General features: G+C 42.9%; 1 protein-coding gene across 5 annotated transcripts in view; it reads left to right on the top strand.

Annotated features, from left to right (window-relative positions):
* The window catches only part of AREL1 (apoptosis resistant E3 ubiquitin protein ligase 1), a 37,574-nt gene that overhangs the window by 3,662 nt on the left and 11,505 nt on the right, over nt 1-22,407 (top strand). For 3 of the 5 annotated variants that reach the window (XM_037031788.1, XM_037031791.1, XM_037031789.1), the window contains exons 2-8: nt 9,184-9,499; nt 14,524-14,584; nt 15,473-15,699; nt 16,624-16,861; nt 20,544-20,713; nt 20,960-21,140; nt 21,312-21,559. In XM_037031788.1, coding sequence (XP_036887683.1) covers nt 14,569-14,584; nt 15,473-15,699; nt 16,624-16,861; nt 20,544-20,713; nt 20,960-21,140; nt 21,312-21,559 — 1,080 coding nt within the window. In that variant the 5' untranslated portion in view covers nt 9,184-9,499; nt 14,524-14,568. The remainder of the gene's footprint in view (nt 1-9,183; nt 9,500-14,523; nt 14,585-15,472; nt 15,700-16,623; nt 16,862-20,543; nt 20,714-20,959; nt 21,141-21,311; nt 21,560-22,407) is intronic. The other 2 variants (XM_037031792.1, XM_037031790.1) reach the window with 2 other exon arrangements.

The following is a 22,407-nucleotide window of genomic DNA, read 5'->3' on the forward strand; positions in this document are numbered from 1 at the left end:
CTTGTTGGTGTTGAGATGTTAATAGTCAGCATCTGTTCATTGTATATTCTGTTCGTTATCCTTTTTGGCCAGAGATCAGATAAAGGTAATCTAATAATATGTAACATACATTTTCATTAGTGTCTCCTTGTTTTTATTCAGAGATCCAGCCCAGTTTATTTAATCCCCTCTCTTGTCTACTAAGGGAAATTCAACTCTAAGGATTCCCCTTGGTGTATGTGGTGAAGCTATTAGGAAGAGAAAACAATTAAAACCTCCCAACAGAGATACAGTTTTTCATGTTTTGGTAAAGAAGGAAATTCAGCTAGCTTGCTTAACTGGTTTATAGTAAGGAGCTGAAAGGATTAAAAAAAACCACATTACAATCAAACATTAACCTGAATTGGGGCAGTGACTAGGAAGGCATCATCAGAATCCTAAAGGGTAGTGAGACTGTAAAGTGGGGAACCATGTGTGATTTTTGGAAGCTATTTTATTTTGGAATAATTTTAGATTTACAGAAAAGTTGCAAAGATGGTGCAGAGTTCCTGTATACCTTTCACCCAGCTTCCCCTGGTGTTGTCTTACAAACCGTGGTGCATTTGCCACATCTAAGAAATTAGCATTAGTACAATCCTGTTAACTGAGCTACAGACTTGTTTTTGGATTTTCCAGTGATACCCCTTTTCTGTCCCAGGATGCAGTCCAGGATACCACATTGCATTTAGACCATGTGTGATTTTGATGGCTAGGTTGGGGTTTCCAGTGAACTGTTTCTATGGCATGTATAACTGTCTCTCTTGCGGAAGAGAAAAAGTTACTAACCATGGGAATAAACAGCACTGCACAGGGAGTGTTTTGTGCCTCTTGATTCCCAAAGCACTGTTAACTCGGCGGAAGAGCTGTCTTTGCTCCCAGGAGTGTGGCATGAAGTTTTCTGAGAAGCTGAGCTGATCCTGATTGAGGGGCCCTGCCTGGGCTCTACTAACACTGCATGCTCGTCTCACAGATTTTACTACATGGAGCTATCACGTTGTTTTCTTGTCTGTCTTCTTACTAGCCTGTATGTTTCTAGGGGATTGGGGACTGTCTTGCTCATTTTGGAACCCCCAGGGTCAGCATACTGCTTGGCCTGTGGTTCTTAATGCACATTTGAAGAAATTAACAAATTCTTGTGTTGGTAGCATTGGTTATTAGGCCAACAGAAGTTTTGTTTTGATTACCTTAAATGTTGTTTCTTCTTTAAATCTAGCCATTTGGGTTGCCAGTTCTGTGGCTAGTTGACTTTGTCTTCCTGGAGTCTTAAATAAAGAACTATAGAATGCTCATTTAAGGCTGCTCTTCCTTCTGATTATATAAATAGTTTATTTTCCTTAAAAGGTAAGAGTAGCATTAAAAGGCATGGATAGTGGTAAAGTTGAAACTTTGTTAGCTTTTAAGTATCTGTGTGACAGTTTCAATCCCACCCCGCTAGGCTGTAGAGCAGGCCGTTTGCCTGCCATTTCATGCAGAGTTAATGAAATAACAACTTCATAAACTTATTGAGGGAGACGGCTTGTCAGATTTCGAGAGTTAGTTTAAAAATTTTTCTGATATAGCCAAGATTCAGTGGCCTGGGTCACTTAAGCATAAAAGCTGCCATGTTAGGGGAACTCAGGGGCCAGTCCTGATTCTGTGGGTTAGGCGTGGTGGAGGCAGTGTGGTGAACAGACAGAACATCGGGACAGAGGGAGCTGTAAATAGGATCTGCTGTTCTCCTGATTAGACTAACGACCATGACACTGTGACAGGGCATAGATAAGCCAGTTTTCTATTTTGTTTCCTTTAAGTGTATCTCACAGAGATGCAAAATGAGCAATGATTAAATTGTCACTACTCCCTGTTTACTACTCCCGCTCACATTAACTTAGAATCCCTTTTTCTACTTTCTTGGAACTACTGAGAATGGCAAACTGTATTCCAGGGGTGCAGTTGAATCTAAACTGTGCTTTCGTGTACACTATTCATTTCATTTTGAGGCTGAAATGTACCTTTTGAGTCTAAAAATTTACTATTATCTTGGTGAACCTAACCTTTAAAGCCTAAATTTTCTTTTAACCAGGGAGTGATAACTTTTCCAGCCTCCTCTCAGGTTAGAGTGACTTAATATGGTGAGAATGATCTTATAAAAGCTTCCCTTTAAAACCAGAAGGGTAAGTAGTTCATTGTCCCTGGCTTAACTTGAAAGGTGCATGCTCTGGGGTTTGGAATTTTGTTGTTGTTTTAAGAACCAGCATCAGGCATCCAAAGGTTTTATGTCAGTTTGAAGAGAATTGAGGACTAAAACCGCAGCTAAATTTAGAAATTCAGTACCATTTATTAGGTTGAAGAGGGGGAAAATCTGTTAAAAGATAAAAATCTTTCCAAATTCCAAAATAAATTTAAATAGTGCTTGGTATTGTAGAAGTTGAATTTGAAAGAAACAAAGGGATAATAAACCTGAGTAACTAATTACGAGATCAATGGAATGCAAGAGTTTTAAAACTCAAAATTTTTGAGAAGAGCCCCGGCTAGTGTGTGTTGGTTGGAGCGTCATCCTGTAACTGAAAGGTTGTGCATTCCATTCCCCATCGAGGCACATGCCTGGGTTGCCCGGGAGGTTCGATCCCCAATCCGGGCATGGCCAGTTCTCATCCGGGTGCGTGCAGGAGGCAGCCAATCGATGTTTCCCTCTCTCCCTCCTTTCTCTCTAGAAGCAATGAACAAAATGTCAAATGAGGATTTAAAAAAAATTTTGAGAAGAGATTGTCTTCTATGAAACTTAGATAAAACTTCTAGAAGAAGACAGAAGAAAATCTTTGTGACCTTTAGTTAAGCAAAGATTTTTAAAAAGAAATATGACACAGAAAACACAAACTTTAAAAGGAAAAAACATTGATAAGTTGTATGTCAGCAAATTAAAATTTTTTACTCTTGTTTTTAATCCTCACCCAAGGATTATGTTTGAACCGAATGACAGTCTTTTGGTGTATGGGTGACACTCCACCCCACCGAGGTACCTGGCCAGGGCAAAGCCTTTGCTCTTTTTACCCAACACTGTTAACAAAATGAAAAAAAAAAAGAGCCACAGAAAATAATAGCCAAACATATATCTAGTAAAGGACTTATATTCAGGATGTATAAAGAAGTCTTCCAAGAAGACAAACAGCTCAATTTTTTTAAATGGCAAAAGATTTGGATACGGAAGAAGGCCCACACATAGCCAAAAGCACGTGAAAAGATACTTAATATTGTTAGTCCTCAGGGAAATGCAAGTTGAAGCCCAATGAGACACCACTTCACACCTATGAGAATAGGTGAGATTTAAAAGATTGGCAGTGCTCGTTGGCAGATGTTGGTAGATGGAGCTCATACGTTGCTGGTGGAAATACAAGGTGGCACAGCCACTCTGGGAAACAGCCAGGCAGTTTCTTGTAAGTTAAACAGTATATACTTATCATATGACCCAGCAATCCCGCTCTTTATTACTTACTGCTTACCCAAGAGAAATGAAAGCGTGTGTTCACACAAAGACTTGCACCTGACTATTCATAGGGGCTTTATCCATAGTAGCCCCACACTGGGTGGGACCCAAACGTTCTTCAGCTGATGCGTGGATAAACAAATTGTGACATGGTCGTATAATGGGCTACTATACAACAATAAAGAGGAATGAACTACTGATACGACATGTAACAATATGTTAGATCTAAAAACCATTATGTCAAATGAAAAAAATGCCACACAGAGGAGACTAAACCAGTTAGCCCCTCAGGTACACCCAGTGCCATCTTGCTGTTTATTGAGGGCTGGGCACGAACCACCACCACTGCTGGCCACCCGGAAGCTGGGTTTGCACAAAGAGCCAGATCTCTCACGACACTCCTGTAGTGCCAGGACACCAGGGTCTAGTTTCTGGTCCCAACCAGTCCTTCCCCTTATCCTCCAGGTCTTCTCAGTGGATCTCCATGTTGTACAGTCACTCCAGTTTAGCTACAGGTGGTCTTTCTAAACACAGTGCATTTGTAATGCTGAGCTTCTCATCACTCCCTTTCTGGGCTCAGCACTCTTGCGTATTATGTTGTTCTTTCTGCCTAGGATGCTAGTCTTTTCCTTTTTTTTGCCCTTGTAAATGCTTACTCATCTTTTCTTTTTTTTTTTAATCAATTAAAGATTTTATCTGTTTTTAGACATGGGAAGGGAGGGACAAAGAGAGGGGGAGAAACATCAATGTGTGGTTGCCTCTCACATGCCCCGTAGTGGGGACCTGGCCCACAACCCCGGCATGTGCCCTGACTGGGAATCGAACCAGTTCACGGGCCAGCACTCAATCCACAAAGCCACACCAGCCAGGGCTTACACATTCTTAAATAACAGCTATATTATTTCTCTTGTGAAGACCCCCCTGCTATCTCAGGCAAAGTTACCTCTCTCCTTCCTTTGCCCACTCTACACTGTTCATTCCTCTTTCGTGATACGTGCCACATTGTATTGGCTATCTCCCACCCTCTCTTATTTATCCTCGTGACTTCAGCTTTTGGCACACAGTCTGGCATACAGCAGATGCTCAAGAAATATGAAATGAATGAACACAACAAAAGAACCTAAAGTTGTTGGTAGTCGTTGGGGGAAGATAGTTTAAAAAATAGCTGTGTAAAATGTGAGTATGTGGGATGGGTGGAAACAGACCAGAAGTTGCGTAGGGGGTTCACTGCTTTTCCGACTGCTCGGCTCGGCTACCTCTAGTGGTAGAGGATGCTGGGCATGGAACCCCTCGGGGGCTGGGAGCAGAGCCCCAAGCAGCCTTTTTGCCTCAAGTACGAAATAACTGTGAGTGTTTTTTTAAACATATCCATGTTTTATCTTTAGAAATGCGTTCACATCCTATTTTATTTGTGAATTAGTTTTAACATGAAAATACTTTTTCTCCTCACCTACCTCATTTTCTAGTAACTAGATGCTGCAGGAACATGTGTCATTTCTCCTCTGGCTTCTAGCATATTCTGGCATGCTCCAGTGCCCAAATCTGGAAAGCATGGAGTGGGTTATAGTCTAATATGGCACACTCCAGCTTTCTGCGATTTGGGGATTGTCTCCTCAGGAGTATTATGTCATGGAACCAAGGAGGGTGAGCTCATCCTGTTCTGACTAATGCGGCTGTTCCTGGAAGGCTGCAGTCAGTTGGAGGCACCTCATTACCAGATCACTGGGGACTAGCTGGAGAGAGTTCACAGGAGACCCACAGGAATGATTAAGAGACTGGAGGGGCTGACTGATGAGGAAAGAATATAAATGAAAACTGTATAACTTGGCTGAACCAAGATAGCAGGAATACACAACTATGTAAATATCCCAAGAGTATAAACTTGATGGGGGAGGGCAATCTTTTATGGTGGGATTTTGGGGTGGGGAGAATAAACCAAGGGTGGAATTAAGCAAAGGGAAATGTAAATTAATAATCTGAAGTGCCCTCACCGGGTGGTTTATTTGGTTGGAGTGTCATCCCGTACTCCGGGTTCAATCCCCGGTGTGGGCACTTATGGGAAGTGATTGATCGATGTTTCTCTCTCACATTGGCATTTCTCTTTCTGTCTCTCCAATAAATATAGCCTCGGGCGAGGATTAAAAAAATAATAGAGTATTCTAGTCTCTGATGGCATACTTTATTTCTTGGAACCTCCTTGGTTAGAACACTAACATATGGGTCTTTTGCTGATTGAATGATTTGGTTTTTTAATTTGATTTCCCTGGACTCGTGGGTGGTGCTTCCGTGCAGAGAATGCTGGAGGCCGCATCTTAGCGTGTGCCAGTGTCTTATTTTGTCCTGCCTTGTTTGGTAGCACTCTCTGGGTGACACCTGGAACTCCTCTGTGCCGCCACTGCCTCTTTGTTCACCGGAGTTCTGAGTGGACTTTCATGTCATTTTTCTCACAGCATTTTAGAATAGCACTTTAAACGTAGGGAGTGAGTTGGTGACATGTATTGTAGTAATTTTAGAGACCTGGATATAGTGTCTGGTTCCTGAGGGTGCTGGTTTCAGGAAATTACAGCCTGGTTTTAGGAAATGCAAGCCTGTTTGCACGAAACACATACTTTGGGAAATGATTGTATAAAATTCCTACTTGGGGTGTGAGAGGCATAAAACTTTTAAATAACAGTTGAAATTAGCCAGGAGAAATGTTTGCAAAATGTTGCTCGTGAGTGAGGATAGTAGAACTGGAAGAAAATAATTTTATGCTTTTTTGATTTAAAAAAATGAGTTCATAACTAAGACCTCTGCACCAGAGACTGGTAAAGTTTTCCTGTAAGAGGTCAAATAGGAAAACTTCGCAGGCCACAGGTCTCTGCTGCAGCCGCTCCACTCTGCTGCTATAGTGCAAGAGCAGGCATAGACCACGTGTAAATGAATGACCTTGACTTGCTCATTGTCTATTTACAAAACTTTTTTAAAAAACAAAAACAGGCAGCCATCTGGATTTGGCCCGGTGGCTGTAGTTTGCCAACCCTATACTGGACCCCTTGCTCTTCAACGCTTGATCTGCAGACCAGCAGCATGAGCATTACCTATGAGCCTGTTAGAGATGCAGGTTATTGGGTGCCCCTTCTCTGGCTCACAGCGGTAGAGTTTAGACCATGCTTAAATTTTAACATGCGTAGGACTCACCCGGGAGTCTTGCAGAAGTACTCTCTGAGACAGACTCTGAACATCATACTAGCCACTGGGAGGCAACGATGATTAAGACCCAGTCAGTCCTCAGGAAGCCCACAGTCCATTAGGATAGACTGCTGTATAAACAAGTAATTATAATATATACTAATAAATGCTGTAATAGAGGTATCTTCAGCAGAGGAGTAACACAAAGAAAGAGGAGCTTAGTTCTGCCTGGCACAGGGGGAACCCTCAGAAGGGCCTGGGAGCTGAACCAGGAAAGGAGATGGCGCTTGAGTCGAGTCCTAAAGCTCATCAGAGACACTAAGGCAGTGGGGCCAGCGGATGGGGGGCTGGTGCACATGGTAGTTCATGGTGGGACACAGTAAAGATACTAGAACTACAAGTTACTCAATTTAATAATCAAATAGCTAATCATGGGGTTGGAGGCCCACTAAGATCCCAATGGACAGGAATAAAAGTTTAGTACATTCTGTTATCTTTAGCTAATTTTCTAAAACTGTTTCCTTATTTGAAAAAAGGATATCTTGCCTGTTCTTTCCCCTTTTTAGAAAAAGAAATATTCTCCAGAATTAGAAACTTTTTGTATGTTCTTGCGTCATTAAGAATTTGGAACACTAAATGTAGAGGTAGAAAATAAAAATAATTTATAATTCCATGCATCAGGAGACAACCGCTGTTAACATATTTGTGTTGTTCCTTCCAGGCTCTTTATGTAATGTAATATTTTAAAAAGTGGGCCCATGCAATGTAAATAACCTTTTGCTTGCTTGTTCATTTAGCATTTTATTTGTGAGTGATTCCTTGTGTTGTTATTCTTTAAAAGTGTCATTTAAAAAAATGCTTATATTGCATTCGTATGGATCTCTTATAGTTTATGTAAGTCATCTCTTGTTTGCAAATCCTTTAAGTTGCTTCCAACAGCTAGTTGACCCAGGTTTTGGCTCACGTGCTTGGCAAGTCTATCACCCTATTTTAAAATAAATACATATATGCATACTTATTTATCTTTAATTATAAAAGTTTGCCAACTTGTTTGATCTGCTGGCCTTTACTCATTTTATTCTTGTGCTTTTATTAGCATTTTGTATTTTTCTGTCTTGGTTTCCCATAGTAAAGAGGCCATAGAGTATTCATTCAAAGCGTGGGTTCTGGGTGCAGGTTGTCTAGGTTTGACTCCACTTGACTACTTAGTTATATGTAGTCTTGAGACAGTGCCTCAGTTTCTGGATCTATAAAATAGGGATAATTATGTCTCTCGGGATTGTGAATTAATACACTTGAAGCACTGAGAACAGTTCCTGCCATGCATTGGGTTGGCCCAAAAGTTCATCTGTTTTTTTCCGTAAGATTTCTCTAGTAGCACTTAGTTGTCTTTAATTTCATTCAAAACAGTTTTGTTAGATTGTATTGTGACAGCTGTCATATCAGCGTGCATTTAAAAAAATCAAAATTGATCAATTTTTGTGTAGCCATTTTAATATTGAAGATGGAAGAAAATAACATTTTCAGCATATTATGCTTTATTATTTCAAGAGAGGTAAAAAAGCAACACAATAAAAAAAGATTTGTGCAGTGTGTGGAGAAGGTGCTGTAACTGATCAAACCTGTCAAAAGTGGTTTGCAAAGTTTCACACTGGAGATTTCTCACTGGACAGTACTCCACTGTTGGGTAGACCAGTTGAAAGTTGAAGTTGACAGCGATCAAATCAAGACGTTAATTGAGGACAATCAACATTAAACCATGGGGGAGATAGCTGACATACCCAAAATATCCAAAGCAATATAAAGTTATTGGTGAAAATGAAAAATATGTCTTTTATTTTATGGAAAAAATAAACAGACTTTTTGGCCTACCAATAGGAAGGGACTATGTCTTTTCACTTAGTGACTAGTAGGCATGTCTCATTTGTTTTATGGTGATGATTGTGTGCCTTCCCATAACCTTCTTTCTGCTACGTTAGTTCATGACTGTCTTTGAGTGACAGACATAACTTACTGAACTTCATAACTTAGCAACTTTATCTTGAAGGTTCACAATTTTTTTCCTCTCACTCATAGTAGCAAGCTTTCCTGTTTGAAAGATAAGATCAGCATTGTGTATCCAGGTCTTGGAAATGCATGGGGAGGCCCTCTGTAACCTGTCCCTGCCTGTCCCCTTGGTCTCAGTTCTCTTCACCTGGTTGCCAGACCTCGTGCTCCAGCCCCATCAGACTCAAAGTGGGCGTGTGGTTGCGTGAGGCTCACTCTAAATCTGCACTTCAGTTTGCGTCTCCTGAGGGGCTGGAGCCAACCGTAGTGCTGGAGCTTCCTCCTGGGAGTAACACGGGGCAGTGAGATTGCTGCCTGACTCTCCGTGGAGTTTCAGTTGGGAAAACTTGGTCACAGCTTATCCGCCCTTGGTTCTTTTTAGTGTCGCAGTTTCCATGGCCCGTCCTACCTCCTCTTTCTTTGTTTTCTGGGGTTCCTTTTTCAGAAATGAAAACCTGTTCTACCAGTCCTTCTTTTCTCCGTAGGATTGGATCCTGAGACAGAACAGATGCCTCCTTTGGCAGACGCTCGCGCCTTGCACTAGAGAAAGAAGCCCAGGGATGAAATATTTTGCGGTTATATTTCTTCACTCTGGAAGCCGTCCAGTTTGTTCCAGAAACATCGATCGTCTGCTTCTTTGACATACCCTCAGTGCAAGTCTGATGGGCAGACACTTTCCATTGACCTTGTGGCCATTTTCTCTCATGTGGAAGCTGAAGACAAGGTGAAAGGGCCAAGTTACCTGCTTTGGCGAATAGGAGTGCTCCGCTTGGTTCTTAGAACATGGGCCCTCGTTTAAAGGTAAGGCAATGGTTTAGTTAAGATTCACGTGTTTCTGAGATGCAGAACATGAATGCTGTGACCAGCTCCTCTACCTTTTCAGCAAGGAAAAACTGTTGAAGTACACAGTTGCAATTGCTTGGCTCCCAGCAGGGCATCTTTGAGTATGAAGAAATCAGTTCTCCGTTTCTGGGAAAGGACTGTTCCCAACTGATCTTCAGTGTTAGGGCTAAAATTTATTTGATGTAATTATGAATCTTTATACTCCAAAAAAAGCAAAGAGTTTTAGAGTATGTATATCAATCAGCTTTCTAACATTCCCTTGAGACAGGTATTCTCAAGTATTTCCCCCACTCTCCTGCTTTTGTAGGTAATGCGAGCCAAAGTGCTGTAGTATTAAGGAACTTGCTGGGGATCTTTTAGGAAGCATGCGATATTTCTGCACTAGATAATTGGTGCTGCATTCCATTTTCCTCTGTCATGCTTTATTTTTATTTAAGAAGATTTAAAGGGGGGCTGTAAGCATTTATCTTTCTAATTTTAGCCTCATGGTAAGATTCTCACTGCAAGATTGAATACTATTCTGCATACCTCTTTTTAAACCTTTTTTCTTAAATCTCCTCTCTTCACCAATACCTCACTATCCCTGTGACTCCATTCTTTTTTATTATTTAGTGTTGTGTGAGGTTAAGAACATTGGGATTCAGAGAGGCATGGACTTGAGTCAGCTCTGTCCCTTAACCAGCTGGGAGATGTTCAGCAAGTTAACTTTTCTAGGCCCATCTTTTTTTTTTAAAGTCTGTAAAATCAGAACAATAATGCTTATTTTACTGAGTTGTTGTGGTGGCAGTTACTTAAGCTAACATGTAGGGCACTCAGTGCAGTGTTCTGTGCATGGTAAGTAGATCAGTAAGGCAGTTGTATGTTACTAGCATGTGATAACTAACAGGAGTATGTAAGGTATTACATACTACTCTTATTCTGCTAGCTGAGGGTATCCATTTGCTGAAGTGTGTAAGAATAAGAACACTAAAGAGAGGAATTTAAAAACAAAATATTCGTGCAGCTGAATTGCAAGAAATAGTATGATAGAGGCTTAACATACTGCTTCTTTGTGCTTGAGTTAGCTCGGCAAGAGCTCCAAAATAATTTCGTGAAGAAGTGTGAGCAGCAGTCGAGGGTGCTATGGAAACTACTATAGAAAAGGAAAAGCTCAAGATGAGGAAGATAGGAGAGGAAGCTAGGACCATACAAACCGGGCACCGCGTCATGCGTGCACGAGAAGTCGTGACTCCAAGCGTGGCTATCTGACACATGCTTGGAGCACTGAAGGACAGGGGCCACTTGGGGTCTGAATGAAGCAGTGCGGTCAGTGGGCCCTGGCTCAAATGACTGTGCTGCTAATTAGAGATGTCTTTTAGAAATGCTCTAAAATGAAGGTCCTATGTGGAAAACTCTTGACACTCTGGAAAAAGAAGAGAACAGACATTTGGCCCTGATCATTCAGATATTTTATTTATATTTATCACAGTTACTGTATACAGTCATGTTGGATGCTGTGGAGAATTTTTAACACTAGTCTTTGCCTCACGTTTACCACTCTGAAATGGAAAATAAAAAGGGACTAAAAAAGAGAACATAAGTGGTATAAGGGAATTCAGAGGAGATCAAGAGTTTTTAAATAGAGGTTCAGGGAAGATTTCAGGGAGGGGAGATAGTTTCAAGTTTCCTAAACTTTAGGGTTGGCAGATACCTCACAGGTAGACTGAGATGGGAAAGGATAGTGTAGGCGCAGGAAATGACTTCTGCAAAGGCATGGAGGGTGGGGTATTGCAGAGCTTATTGGTAAAAGTGTAAAGGATCTGATTTGGATAGATCAGCAATTTTCAACCTTTTTCATCTCATGGCACATGTAAATAAATTAATCACTAATTTTCTGAGGCACACCAAAAAATATATTTCTGCTGATCTGACCCCAAAAAAAGAAAAGGTGTAATTTTGATTCATTCACACTGGAGGGTCTTTGTTGTGGTGGCTGTTGTCATTGTTTTATTGGACAGTCTAAAGGAAAAGAGGTCAGTGCTCCTGACTCAATTTAGTCAGGTATTTCATGTTTTAAAAATTCTTGTGGCACGCCCATTGAAAATTGCTGGGATGGATTACAGGATGAATAAGGTATTGTGGGTGATGGGGCCAAGGAGAATGAATACTGTAGGGTGGGGTAGGAGCAGGAACAGGGCAGAGAGGGCATGACAGGGTCAGTAAGAGGGCAGAAAATGCCTACAGCAGAGGTAAAACCTGGAGTAAGAGAGATTTGAGGGGTCACCCTGAAAGGACGCCCTGTACTCAAAGACAAAGGTGGAGAGGCTTCGCGGCAGCACTCAGGAAGCACCAGAGCAGGGAAAATGTGAGTTCAGAGTGGGACCATGGGTCAAATTGGCAGATATCATCAGGGAGGATTTTGAGAGCGATTGTAGAAAAGTAGGATATTTTGTAAAGGTCAAATCAACGAGTGGTGGGTTGACAGCGCTAACTCCCTGCTCACAAGCAGATTTTAAGATGAGTTGTTTGGAAAAAAGTAGTAACTGGCATGCCGAGTTTTACATAATAGAGGGAACTGGAGTGGAGATGTAGAACTGACCTACTGGGAAAGGTCTTGGTGATCCAGGTCAGTGGTGATGATTTGGTTGAGAGTGGGGCAAAAGTGGACGAGGACTCAGCAAGGTCAAATTCATTACTGCCAGCCTCATACGGACTGAGACTGTGGCTGTTCTACACTGTATTTATTGGATGGATTATTTTAGGATGAATTTTAACTTTTTATTTTAAGAGTGTTCAGACATAAAATTAGAAGAGTCCAAAGACTGCCAATGTAGGTAGAGATTTTTAGTAGAGAGGAGCCGTGCCTTTTGTAATTCTGATGCATTCCCATCCAAGTGTGGGCCAGTAGGGAGGTCTGGAGTCTCCGATTGGCTCTGAAACAACGGAGCAGCGATACTACTACTACTATTAATAATTATAATCATAATTAAAACTGAGAACTCACTATGTGCCAGGCACTATTATAGGCTGTTTACATGTGTTAACTTATTTAATCTTCATAGCACTCCTATTACATACACTCAGATACTATTTTCATTTGGTTGATAAGGAAACTGGCAGTCTATAGAGAGACTAAAGAACTTGTCCAGGGTCACACAGTCAGCAGCAGAGAATGGACTTGAACCCAAGTAGTCGAGCTCTAAGAGTCCATGCCCTCATCCTTTGTGCCATACTCTTTTTATACTGTTTGATTCCACAGTCTTGATAGCGGTGGGGAATACATCGAAGTCCTATCACACTAAAGGAGATGGTGTCTTGAAATTACTAAATCTCAACTCCCTAGACAGCATTGAAGCCTAGACAGGTCGCAGCAGTACAGCCCTGGCGCTATCTCCAGGCTGCCTCTTTCAGAAATGGTGGTTGTTGTCAGAGATGGTGCACAGAAGTTGTCCCAGCCCTTACGACATATACCATAAATTTGGCATTGCTCTTATTCCATCAAGAAGCAAGAGACTTGACACCATAAATTCTATAACATAAGTCACATGTACTGCATTTTCTGCTGAGTGTTGGTAACTTCTCTGGGGACCAAGAGCTGCACATCCAGGACCAGGGTGGATGGCATCTAACTGTGAGGGAGCACCTCCAGCAGTTACACCGAGGAACGCCAGCTTTGGCCAAGTCATCCAGCACGTCTTGTAAGGTGCAGACAGATGCTTTCTGAGAGGCCGCCGCCACTTTTCAGCATAGGGTCCCAGGACATGAGACACTTACATGGGAAGGATACTCAATAATTGTGATCCCACGTTTTGGGTCTGTATGTTTTCTCTTTATAATAGGCCTTTTGGGGAGCAGCTTCATCCATATAACTGCTAATGTTCCCTGTGTGGATTTCTTTTCTGGAAGGGCTTTAGCCTAAACAGAGGTTTGACACAGCCGTTCCTCAAATTGCCTGTTCTCGTGGATTCTGTTCGGTATGTTGTTATCAAAGGAACTAATGCCATTTTCTGTCTCTCTCATAAGTTCTTTTCACACAATCAGCCATAAAAGTGTACCCTCTTGAAAAAAGTTGCTTTGGTTTCTCCCAAATCTGAGCCTATAAATTTTCAGCTGTCTTGTCTTTAAAGTAGCATTCTAGTGCTGATAAAAGTTTCTGGATTGAGAAAATATTGACAACCTTAATATATATTGACCCTAAAAGAAAGAGTGAATGCAGTGCATTGTAGAATAGAGAGCATACGTAGTTCATAAATTAAGGTCAAAAGTCAGTGATAAGGTACGGCCATCAGTGTGTATTGCATTATTTTCTTGGCAGTACCTTGGGTGGTTCAGGTGAGTAATGACCATTGAAATCTTCATTTGGAAACAAGCCTAACAACAGTGGAAGTTTACCCTCAAACCCTAGCCCCATTGGAATTGTTGTGGCCTTAGCAGGCATCACTTAGGTTGACAAGTACAGTCTTCTCCCTTCCTTCCTCTCCTTGACCTTTCTGCTGAGCGCATCTTCCATGGGGCCTGTTAGGTTATCTGATTGGTAATAGCCAAAAATGACTTCTCTTACATGCCCACTGCTTGTTATTGGGATGACCCAGAGTTCGTTTTAATTATGTAATGCCAACATGATGATAATAATACTTGCTTTTAAAAATCCACATTTTTATATAACTGTTTCTATTTAGATGAATTACTTCCAGAAGGCAAACATAAGGGAAAAGTGACTCCTTTCTCCCTTTGCCTGTGTCAATTAGCACCAATTTGCTTTGGGAAGGGAAACTGTCTTGGGGCTTTGGCTCTAAGAAGATGAAAGCTATGTTATTGTGTTTTGTAATTAGCAATAAAGCAAGTGGCTCTTTGTGGTATTCCTTGGGTAGTCGGTAGATTAGAAGTCTTTAGGGGGAATGATTCAGGCCCTGTTTCTCTGAAATATGTCATGGGGCACCTGTCAAGCTGAAATGGCTGCAAAAAAGAGTTGGAGAATAAACTAAACACGTTTTCTTTTGCAGCTGCAGCTGTGATCCTTGGCTATCTGTTGGCATTGAAGGGACCTGATGTTTTACGTTATTGGTACGTTATAGAAAGAGCTCTGTTATCTTTTTGTTGGGGTGCTTACATCCTCTCTGCCTCCCTGTCTATTCTCTTTCCCCTTGAAAATAGACTTGGACATAATCCCAGTTGTGCCGGAAAGTACCTTCACAGAGTTGGCAGTGGAATTCATTCATTTGGGAAGTATTTATTGAGTAATTACAGTCTTTGCCAGACACTGTTTCCTGCCCAGTCAAAGTTGGATAAGGCAGAAATCTGCCAAGGAGTTCATACTCTGAACAATGAGATAGATGGTCAAGGGGAAGAAAAATTATAATAGATGAATGTATAGGAGTTTAAGGGAGCCCAGAAGAGGGAACCCCAAACTCTAGTGGGGGTTAGGGAGGGCTCTGGCCAAGTGGACAAGGGAGTGGGAAGCTTCCAAATGGCAGGAATGAAATGTGCATTCTTTTTACTACTTCCCTGAGAGCCCAGCACCCACAGGAGGGTGGGGGTGGCATGACCTGTGGTCCATGGTACAGAACAAGTGTTGACAGATTTTTTTATAGAGGGCTAAAGAGTAAATATTTTCAGCTTCCCAACCTATGCACTGTCTGTTGTGGCCACCAAATTCTTGTTAGTTTAGAGCAAAAACAGCCATAGACGATATGTAAATGAATGGCTGGGGCTTCATGCCAATAAAACTATTTTCAAAAATAGGCACTGGATGGGATTTGGCCTGAGGACAGATGTGTCTGAGTCCTGGTATATACATTCCTCTCCTGACCCACAGCGGTCCGCCCAGTTCAGCGTTTCTGTGGAAGTGTGACTATCTTCCTGACTTCCTTTAATTTTTGAGAGATGGCTAGCCTGTCCCTTAACACAAAGCTGTCCTGTGTAACTCACAGGTATGTTCTCTCTTTCACACAGGTGGGATCACAGTATCTGTGGTTGCATTCTTCTTCACAATTAAGTTCCTCTTTGAGCTAGCCGCACGTGTCGTCAGCTTCCTCCAGAATGAGGACCGTGAGCGCCGAGGGGACCGGAGCATTTACGACTACGTGCGGGGAAATTACCTGGATCCCCGCTCTTGCCAAGTCTCCTGGGACTGGAAGGACCCCTATGAGGTGGGCCACAGCATGGCCTTCCGAGTGCATGTAAGGGAATGTTTCTGTCTCCGTACCTGTTGGGGTGTCTGAGTTCCTTGCTGTCTGGAGCCCAGCCCGGTCTGTTGCTGGTGCTGGCCTGGGACGTGAACATTTTTCTTCGCTTTTCGGTCCCTCCCTAGAACTTGGGAATCAGGGGCTTGGGAACTGTTAATATCTGAAGAGTCACGAACTTCTCTCATTTCGGTGTAATGGGTACTTAGCTTTGAAGAAGTATAAAGCTTAATATTACCTCTTCAAAAGAAGAACAATATTATACAAAAGGGCTAGTGTTGCAGACCTGGAGGTTGGCAGAGTTTGGCCCGAGGGTTAAGCCAGGCACACCTCCCTTCTCTGTGAACGTGGTTCTGCCAAAACACAGCCACACCCGCTCGTCCTGCTGTGTTGCCTGTGGCTGCTTTTGTGCAGGCGTAGTTAACTACAACTGAATAGCTGTGTATACCCATAAAGCCGAAAATACTTACTCTCTGGTCCCAGAAAAAGTTTGCTGCCCCCTGTGATGATTTACTACAGCATGACACTTGGCCTGACAGCCTGAATGCCCCTAGCCTCGCCTGGGGCTTTAGTTCGCTCACGCTGGTGGTACCGACCGACTTACCTTTACATTTGGATCAGCAGGGAGAACATGACAAAAAGAGGAGGCAGCATTGGTGGTTCACAAAAGTCAAGTTGAAATTCATTTAATGGTACATCTTATCCCTGTCCTCGAAAATAGGTTAAGAACTTGTTCACGATGTAATGGTTTTCTTTGAATTGTTGAGAGAATTTGTTCCCCCCTTTGTCTGCAGGACTGTAGGAGGGGGTGGGTACTGGGCGTTAGCAGCTTCCTCCTCCCTCCCCACGCTCTGTGGAGTTGGATGGCCGGTGATGCTCTCCTGTCTTCACTCATGGGCGCACCCCTTCTCCCCATGGCAGTTATTCTACAAGAACGGGCAGCCTTTCCCTGCACACCGGCCTGTGGGACTGAGAGTCCACATCTCTCACGTGGAGCTAGCAGTGGAGATTCCCGTGACCCAGGAGGTCCTCCAGGAGCCCAGTTCCAACGTGGTCAAGGTGGCCTTCACGGTGCGCAAGGCTGGGCGATACGAAGTCTCGGTGAAGCTCGGTGGGTTAAATGTGGCCTACAGTCCCTACTACAAGATTTTTCAGCCCGGTACGTTCTTTTTTCTCCCTTTCTTCTTTCTGTCCCTCCTTTTTTCCCTTTATCTGTGTAGTAGCACTTTTTAAAAAATAACAACTTTATTGAGATTTAATTAACGTGCTGTAAAAGTATCCATTTAAAATATACACTTAGTGGTTTTTAAATTCATAGAGTTGTACAGCCATCGTCACATTCAACTGTGGAGCATTTTCATCAACGCATGATCCGGCACCTGTTAGCCGTCGCCTCCCCTTTCCCCAACCCCCGGCCGTAGGCCACCAGCAATCTGCTCCTCTGGGTGTGCGCACTGCGCTGCTGCTCTACTGCGTGCATTTCATGCCAGTGTAATCATAACACACGTGGACTTTCGTGAGTGGCTGCTTTCCCTCAGCAAATGCTTTTAAGGTTCATCCGTGCTGTGGCCTGAATCAGTACTTCATTTCTTTTTATTTCCAAATAATATTCCATGGTATGGATATGCTACAGTTTATTTATCTGTTCTTCAGTTGATAGACATTGGGAGGTCTTTGCTTTTGGCTACTATGCATAATTCCGCTGTGAACGTTCATACGTTTTTGTGTGGACAACGTTTTCATGTCTTTAAGAGTGGGATTGCTGGGTCGTCAGCCTGTTAAGTTCTTAAGGAGTAAGGGTGCTGGAATAGACAAAAGGTAAATTTTTCTGATTTTTGAACCCTTTTCAAGTAAAACTACCATGACCCTAATCCAAGCCTTGCTGCCAGTGTGCGTTCTACTTCTCACTGCAGAGTGTCGGCTCAGGCTTCTGGCGTCTGAGAGTTGAGGCCTCTCTCTCTGCTGTTTTTCCCTTCGTGTCCTTAGTGCCAGATAACTAGTACTCAGTGACTTGAAGCCTGAACTGTATTCTCTGACCCCTGCTTCTGAAGTACGTCTGTTTAGCGTGTCCAGGTTCTGTCTGCCCAGTTTCCTGCCTTGGCTTCCATTGAGGGTGTCATTTTGATGTCTACCGAAATGGTAGGAACTTGGGAACCTTTTGGGGTCAAACCATAACGAGAGATGTCTTAAGAAGATTCGTGTGTCTTTTCTTGATTAGTCCTCAGTTTCCTTTCTCTTAGAACAGAGGGAGGCTCTGAACGGGGTGGTTCCCCAGCTGGCTCCCTCTCTGCACCGCACTCTGTGTTTCAGGGCCTCGCTCCCAGACCCTTTCCACACGAATCATCACTGCCCCGACTCCTTGCCACCAATGAAGAGCAGTTGTGTCCATCCATATGCTATGTACTGGCCCTTTTGCTTATTTATTTTTTAGAGGTGATTATTTTTATTAATATATTTTTCCATTACCATTTGTCCCCTTTATACCCCTCTTCCCCCCTGCAGTCACCACACTGTTTTCCATGAGTCCTTTTTCCTTTTTGCTCCATCCCTCACATCCTAACGTCCCCACTCCTTAGCTGTCATCCTGCTCTCTACCTGAGTCTGTCTCTGTTTTGCTTGTTAGTTCAGCCTGTTCTCAGATTCCACATCTGAGTGAAATCCAGTGGCACATGTCTTTCTCCGACTGCCTCATTTCACTTAGCATAATGCTCTCCAGGTCTGTCCGTGCTCTTGCAAAGGATAAAATGTTCTTTTATATTTTGCAAACTAAACTCTTCATTTTGAGATAATGGTAGATTCTTAAGCAGTTACAAGAAATAATACAGAAGCTCTGGGGTACCCTTGACCCAGTTTCCCTCCATTGCACCATCTTACAGATGTAGTGGGACGGGCGTCACTGCTGGGTGGTGGACATTGATACAGTCAGGAGAGCATTTCCATCACCACAGGGGCCCTCCGAGTTGCCTTCATATAGCCACAGCCATGTCTCGCCTCCCACCCGCCTCTCTCTTAACCCCAGGCAGTCACTAATTTGTTCTCCCTTTGTATAAATGTACAAAGCGTCAGGAATGTTACATAAATGGAATCATACAGTATATAACCATTTGGTTACGTAACTTTTTCCCCTCAGCAGGATTCCCTGGAGATTCATCCAGGTTGTTGAGAAGCGGGTTCCCGTTCATTGCTGAGCAGTAATTCCATGTTGTGAATGTACAATAGTTTGCTTAACCAATTCAAAGACTTTTAAGTCTTCTCCAGGTTTTGGCGTTATGAATAAACCTGTGAACATTCATGTACAAGTTTTTGTGTGATTATAAGTTTTCATTTCTTTGATATAAATGCCTAGGAATGCAGTTGCTGGGTCATATGATAGTTGAATGCGTAGTATTTTTAAGAAACTGCCAAACTCTCTTCCAGAATGTCTGTACCATTTTACATTCCCACCAGCAATGTGTGAATAGTCCAGGTTCTTCACACCCTTGGCAACATGCAGTGTTGTCGCTAGTTTTCATGTTAGCCGTTCTGGTGAGTGTGGTGGTTTTGCTTTGCGCTTCTCTAAGGGTTGTAATGATGTCGAACATTTTTTCATGTGCCGTGTGTTTGCCCATTTTATAGTTAGATTTTTTGTTTTTACTTTTGAGTTTTGGGAGTTCTTTATATCTTCTACATACCAGCCCTTTGTTAGATAATGTGGTTTGCAAATATTTTCTCTTAATCTTTAGCTTTTCTTTTTATCCCCATATTTTTCATTTGGGTGAAGTCGGTTTCATCAGTGTTTCTGTTCACAGATCATACTTTCTGTGTTTGAGAGCTCTTTCACTAGTCCTAGATCCTAAAAGTTTTCTCTTGTTTTTTCTAAAAGTTACATAGTTTTACATTCTATATTTAAGGTTATGATCTGTTTTTAGTCCATTTTTATCTATGAGACTTGGGTCAAGGTTTTTAAAAAGTTTTTGCTTTTTTGCATATAGCTGTTCAGTTGCCCAGCACCGTGCGCTGTGTTGAAAGGCGGTCTCTGCTCTGTTGTACTGCCTGTGCACCTTCGTCGGGGCTGAGTCGGCGTGTTTATGGGGGGCCGTTTCTGGGTTCTCTGTTGTGTTCCATTGATCCACATGCCTGTGCCTCCACCAGCACCACAGTCTTGATACTGTGGCTACATCATAAGTCTTGACGTTGGGTAAACTAACACTTCCCACTCCCCTTTTCCGTTTCAGAACTATTTTAGCTGTCCCTGGCCCTTTGCCTCTCCATATACATTTTAGAATAATGCTGCCTAAACCTACAACTAATCTTGCTGAGGTTTTGATAAGCATTGTGTTAATAAACCTTTATATCATTTGGGGAGAATTGACATCTTTGCTGTGTTGAATCTTCCAATTCGTAAACACGGACCACCTCTCCATTTATTTAGACCTTTTTTGTTTATCTCACCAGCATCTTATTGTTCTTAATATATAAATCTTATATATGTTTTGTTAGATTTGAACCTAGGTGTTTAGAGGTTTGTTTGTTTGTTTTGAGATCGTCAGCACTTAGTTTTAGGGCCTGACACATAGATTTCGAGTAGAATATGAGGTTTTGTGTCCATAACTTTTGGTTTTTAGTTTTCTCCAAGTTCTTTTCTCATTTTCAGTGCTTGCAGTGGTTAGGGATTTGTAAAGATGAGCCCCCAAAGTTTATTTGAATTAGTCTTTGTTTTCTTTCTTCTTCTCTGCCCCTTAATGGCAGCGTTTATCCCTGGGAGCGGGGTGGGGGCCAGCTCTGCAGGAGCCCCTGACTGGGCGGCCTGTGTGCCTGAGAAGCGCCTCTCTGGATGTCACTCTCTGTTGTCTTTGTTCCAGGAACGGTGGTCCCTTCCAAGACCAAAATCGTGTGCCACTTCTCTACCCTTGTGCTGACTTGTGGGGAGCCACACACTCTTCAAATAGTGCCCCGAGATGAGTACGACAACCCCACCAACAACTCCACGTCCTTGCGAGATGAGCACAATTACAGCGTGTCCATCCATGAGGTGAGCCGCCCCCCTTCTTTCGCTGTGTGCCCCGCTCTCTGTCATCTCACCCTTTCTCACTCCCTTCGGTCCCCTCCCTCCCTCCGACTTCTGCGCTGTCCTTCCTTCTTCTGATAATACCTGTCCCATTCGTAACTGTGAGGCTTAGGGTGGCTCACAGGTAGGAGAGTTCTTTGTGAAGAGTACATTAATGTGCAAATAGAGAAAATCATATACGTTTAGTGATGCTTTGTTTTCCTCCTGTAGCTCGGTCCCCAAGAGGAAGAGCATACTGGCGTCTCATTTGAGAAATCAGTGACATCCAACAAGCAAACCTGCCAGGTGTTCTTGCGTCTCACCCTGCATTCTCGTGGCTGCTTCCATGCCTGCATTTCATATCAAAATCAGCCAATCAATAATGGGGAATTTGACATTATTGTCTTAAGTGGTAAGTTGAAAGAAAAGCTGTGATTTGTTCTTTGCATGTCTGCACTCTTCCGACTGACCTCAGAAACGTTTGCTGTTTGAGCCAAACTTAGCTTAGAGTCCGGTGGTGGTAGGTAACTTTTTCCTTCTCCTCCAACTCCTGCTCTAAACTTTATTCCTTGCTCTGTTTCAGAGAATGAGAAGAATATTGTTGAACGTAATGTGTCCACCTCAGGAGTGAGCATTTACTTCGAGGCTTACCTTTACAATTCTGCCAACTGTGCCGGCACACCGTGGCACCTGCCGCCCATGCACATGAGCTCGTCCCAGCGCCGGCCTTCTACAGCTGTTGAGGAGGAAGATGAGGATTCGCCTTCTGAGTGTCTTACCCCCGAGAAGGTGAAGAAACCGAAGAAGGTGTACTGCTATGTGTCACCAAAGGTTGGGACTCCCATTCTTGCCTCAAAATCCCCCCTGCTGGAGCCTGCGTGTGATTGGTAGTTGGTGAAAAAGCCACAAAGCAGTCTGAGAGCCGGGGCAAGGTCGTTGACCGGTAGCGTTTCTAGAGTGCTGAGAGAGGCTTCCCCTCAAAGGGAAGCAGCGGGTTGTGCCACCTGTCCCGCTGCAGGCATCTGGTTTGGACTAGGCTAAGTCCCTGCCCGGAGAGTCGGGGCGCCTCAGAGCTTTGGAGAACCTGTGGCCGCCTGCCCGTTGAGTGCTCCCAGGGAGAGTTTTTGAGATGTGGCTCCTAGAGTTTTAAAGAAAGCAACTTTAACTGTCAAAAATTTCTCATAGGATAAAAATTACTGGTGTTCCCTTGTGCTGTTTCAAAACAATCTGGTCTTTCATTCTGTTATTTGTGAAACCGCAATAAATGGATGTCACCATCAGGCCACACAGTTGGAAGAGAAATTTTGGCAGAGACAAGGAGGTGAACTTCCCAAGGCCCCTGGGCTGAGAGATGCTTTGTGTTAGGGATTTTCTTCTTGATATTTGTGTTTTGCCCATTCATTTACACCTCAGAAAAATACACCCTTGAAATAGACCCATTATATCCCTTTAATCTCATAATCAAAACTGAGTTCTCATTTTATTCTCCTTCAGAACGCTTTGCTCTGTACCATTCATCATTTAAAATCTAGCCTTGATTTGGCCTGGGGGAGTGGTAATGGGGGAATTGGTGGGTGTAGATGAGACAAGGTTGGTTATGAATCGGTAATTGTTGAAGCTGGTGATGGGTTCATTATACTCTTTTCTTTAGTGTGTGTGTGAAATTTTCTTTAATGAAG

This window comes from Sturnira hondurensis, unplaced genomic scaffold (assembly GCF_014824575.4).
Source record: "Sturnira hondurensis isolate 20B ecotype Veracruz unplaced genomic scaffold, ASM1482457v3 Scaffold0021143, whole genome shotgun sequence".
NCBI classification, from domain to species: Eukaryota; Metazoa; Chordata; class Mammalia; order Chiroptera; family Phyllostomidae; genus Sturnira; species Sturnira hondurensis.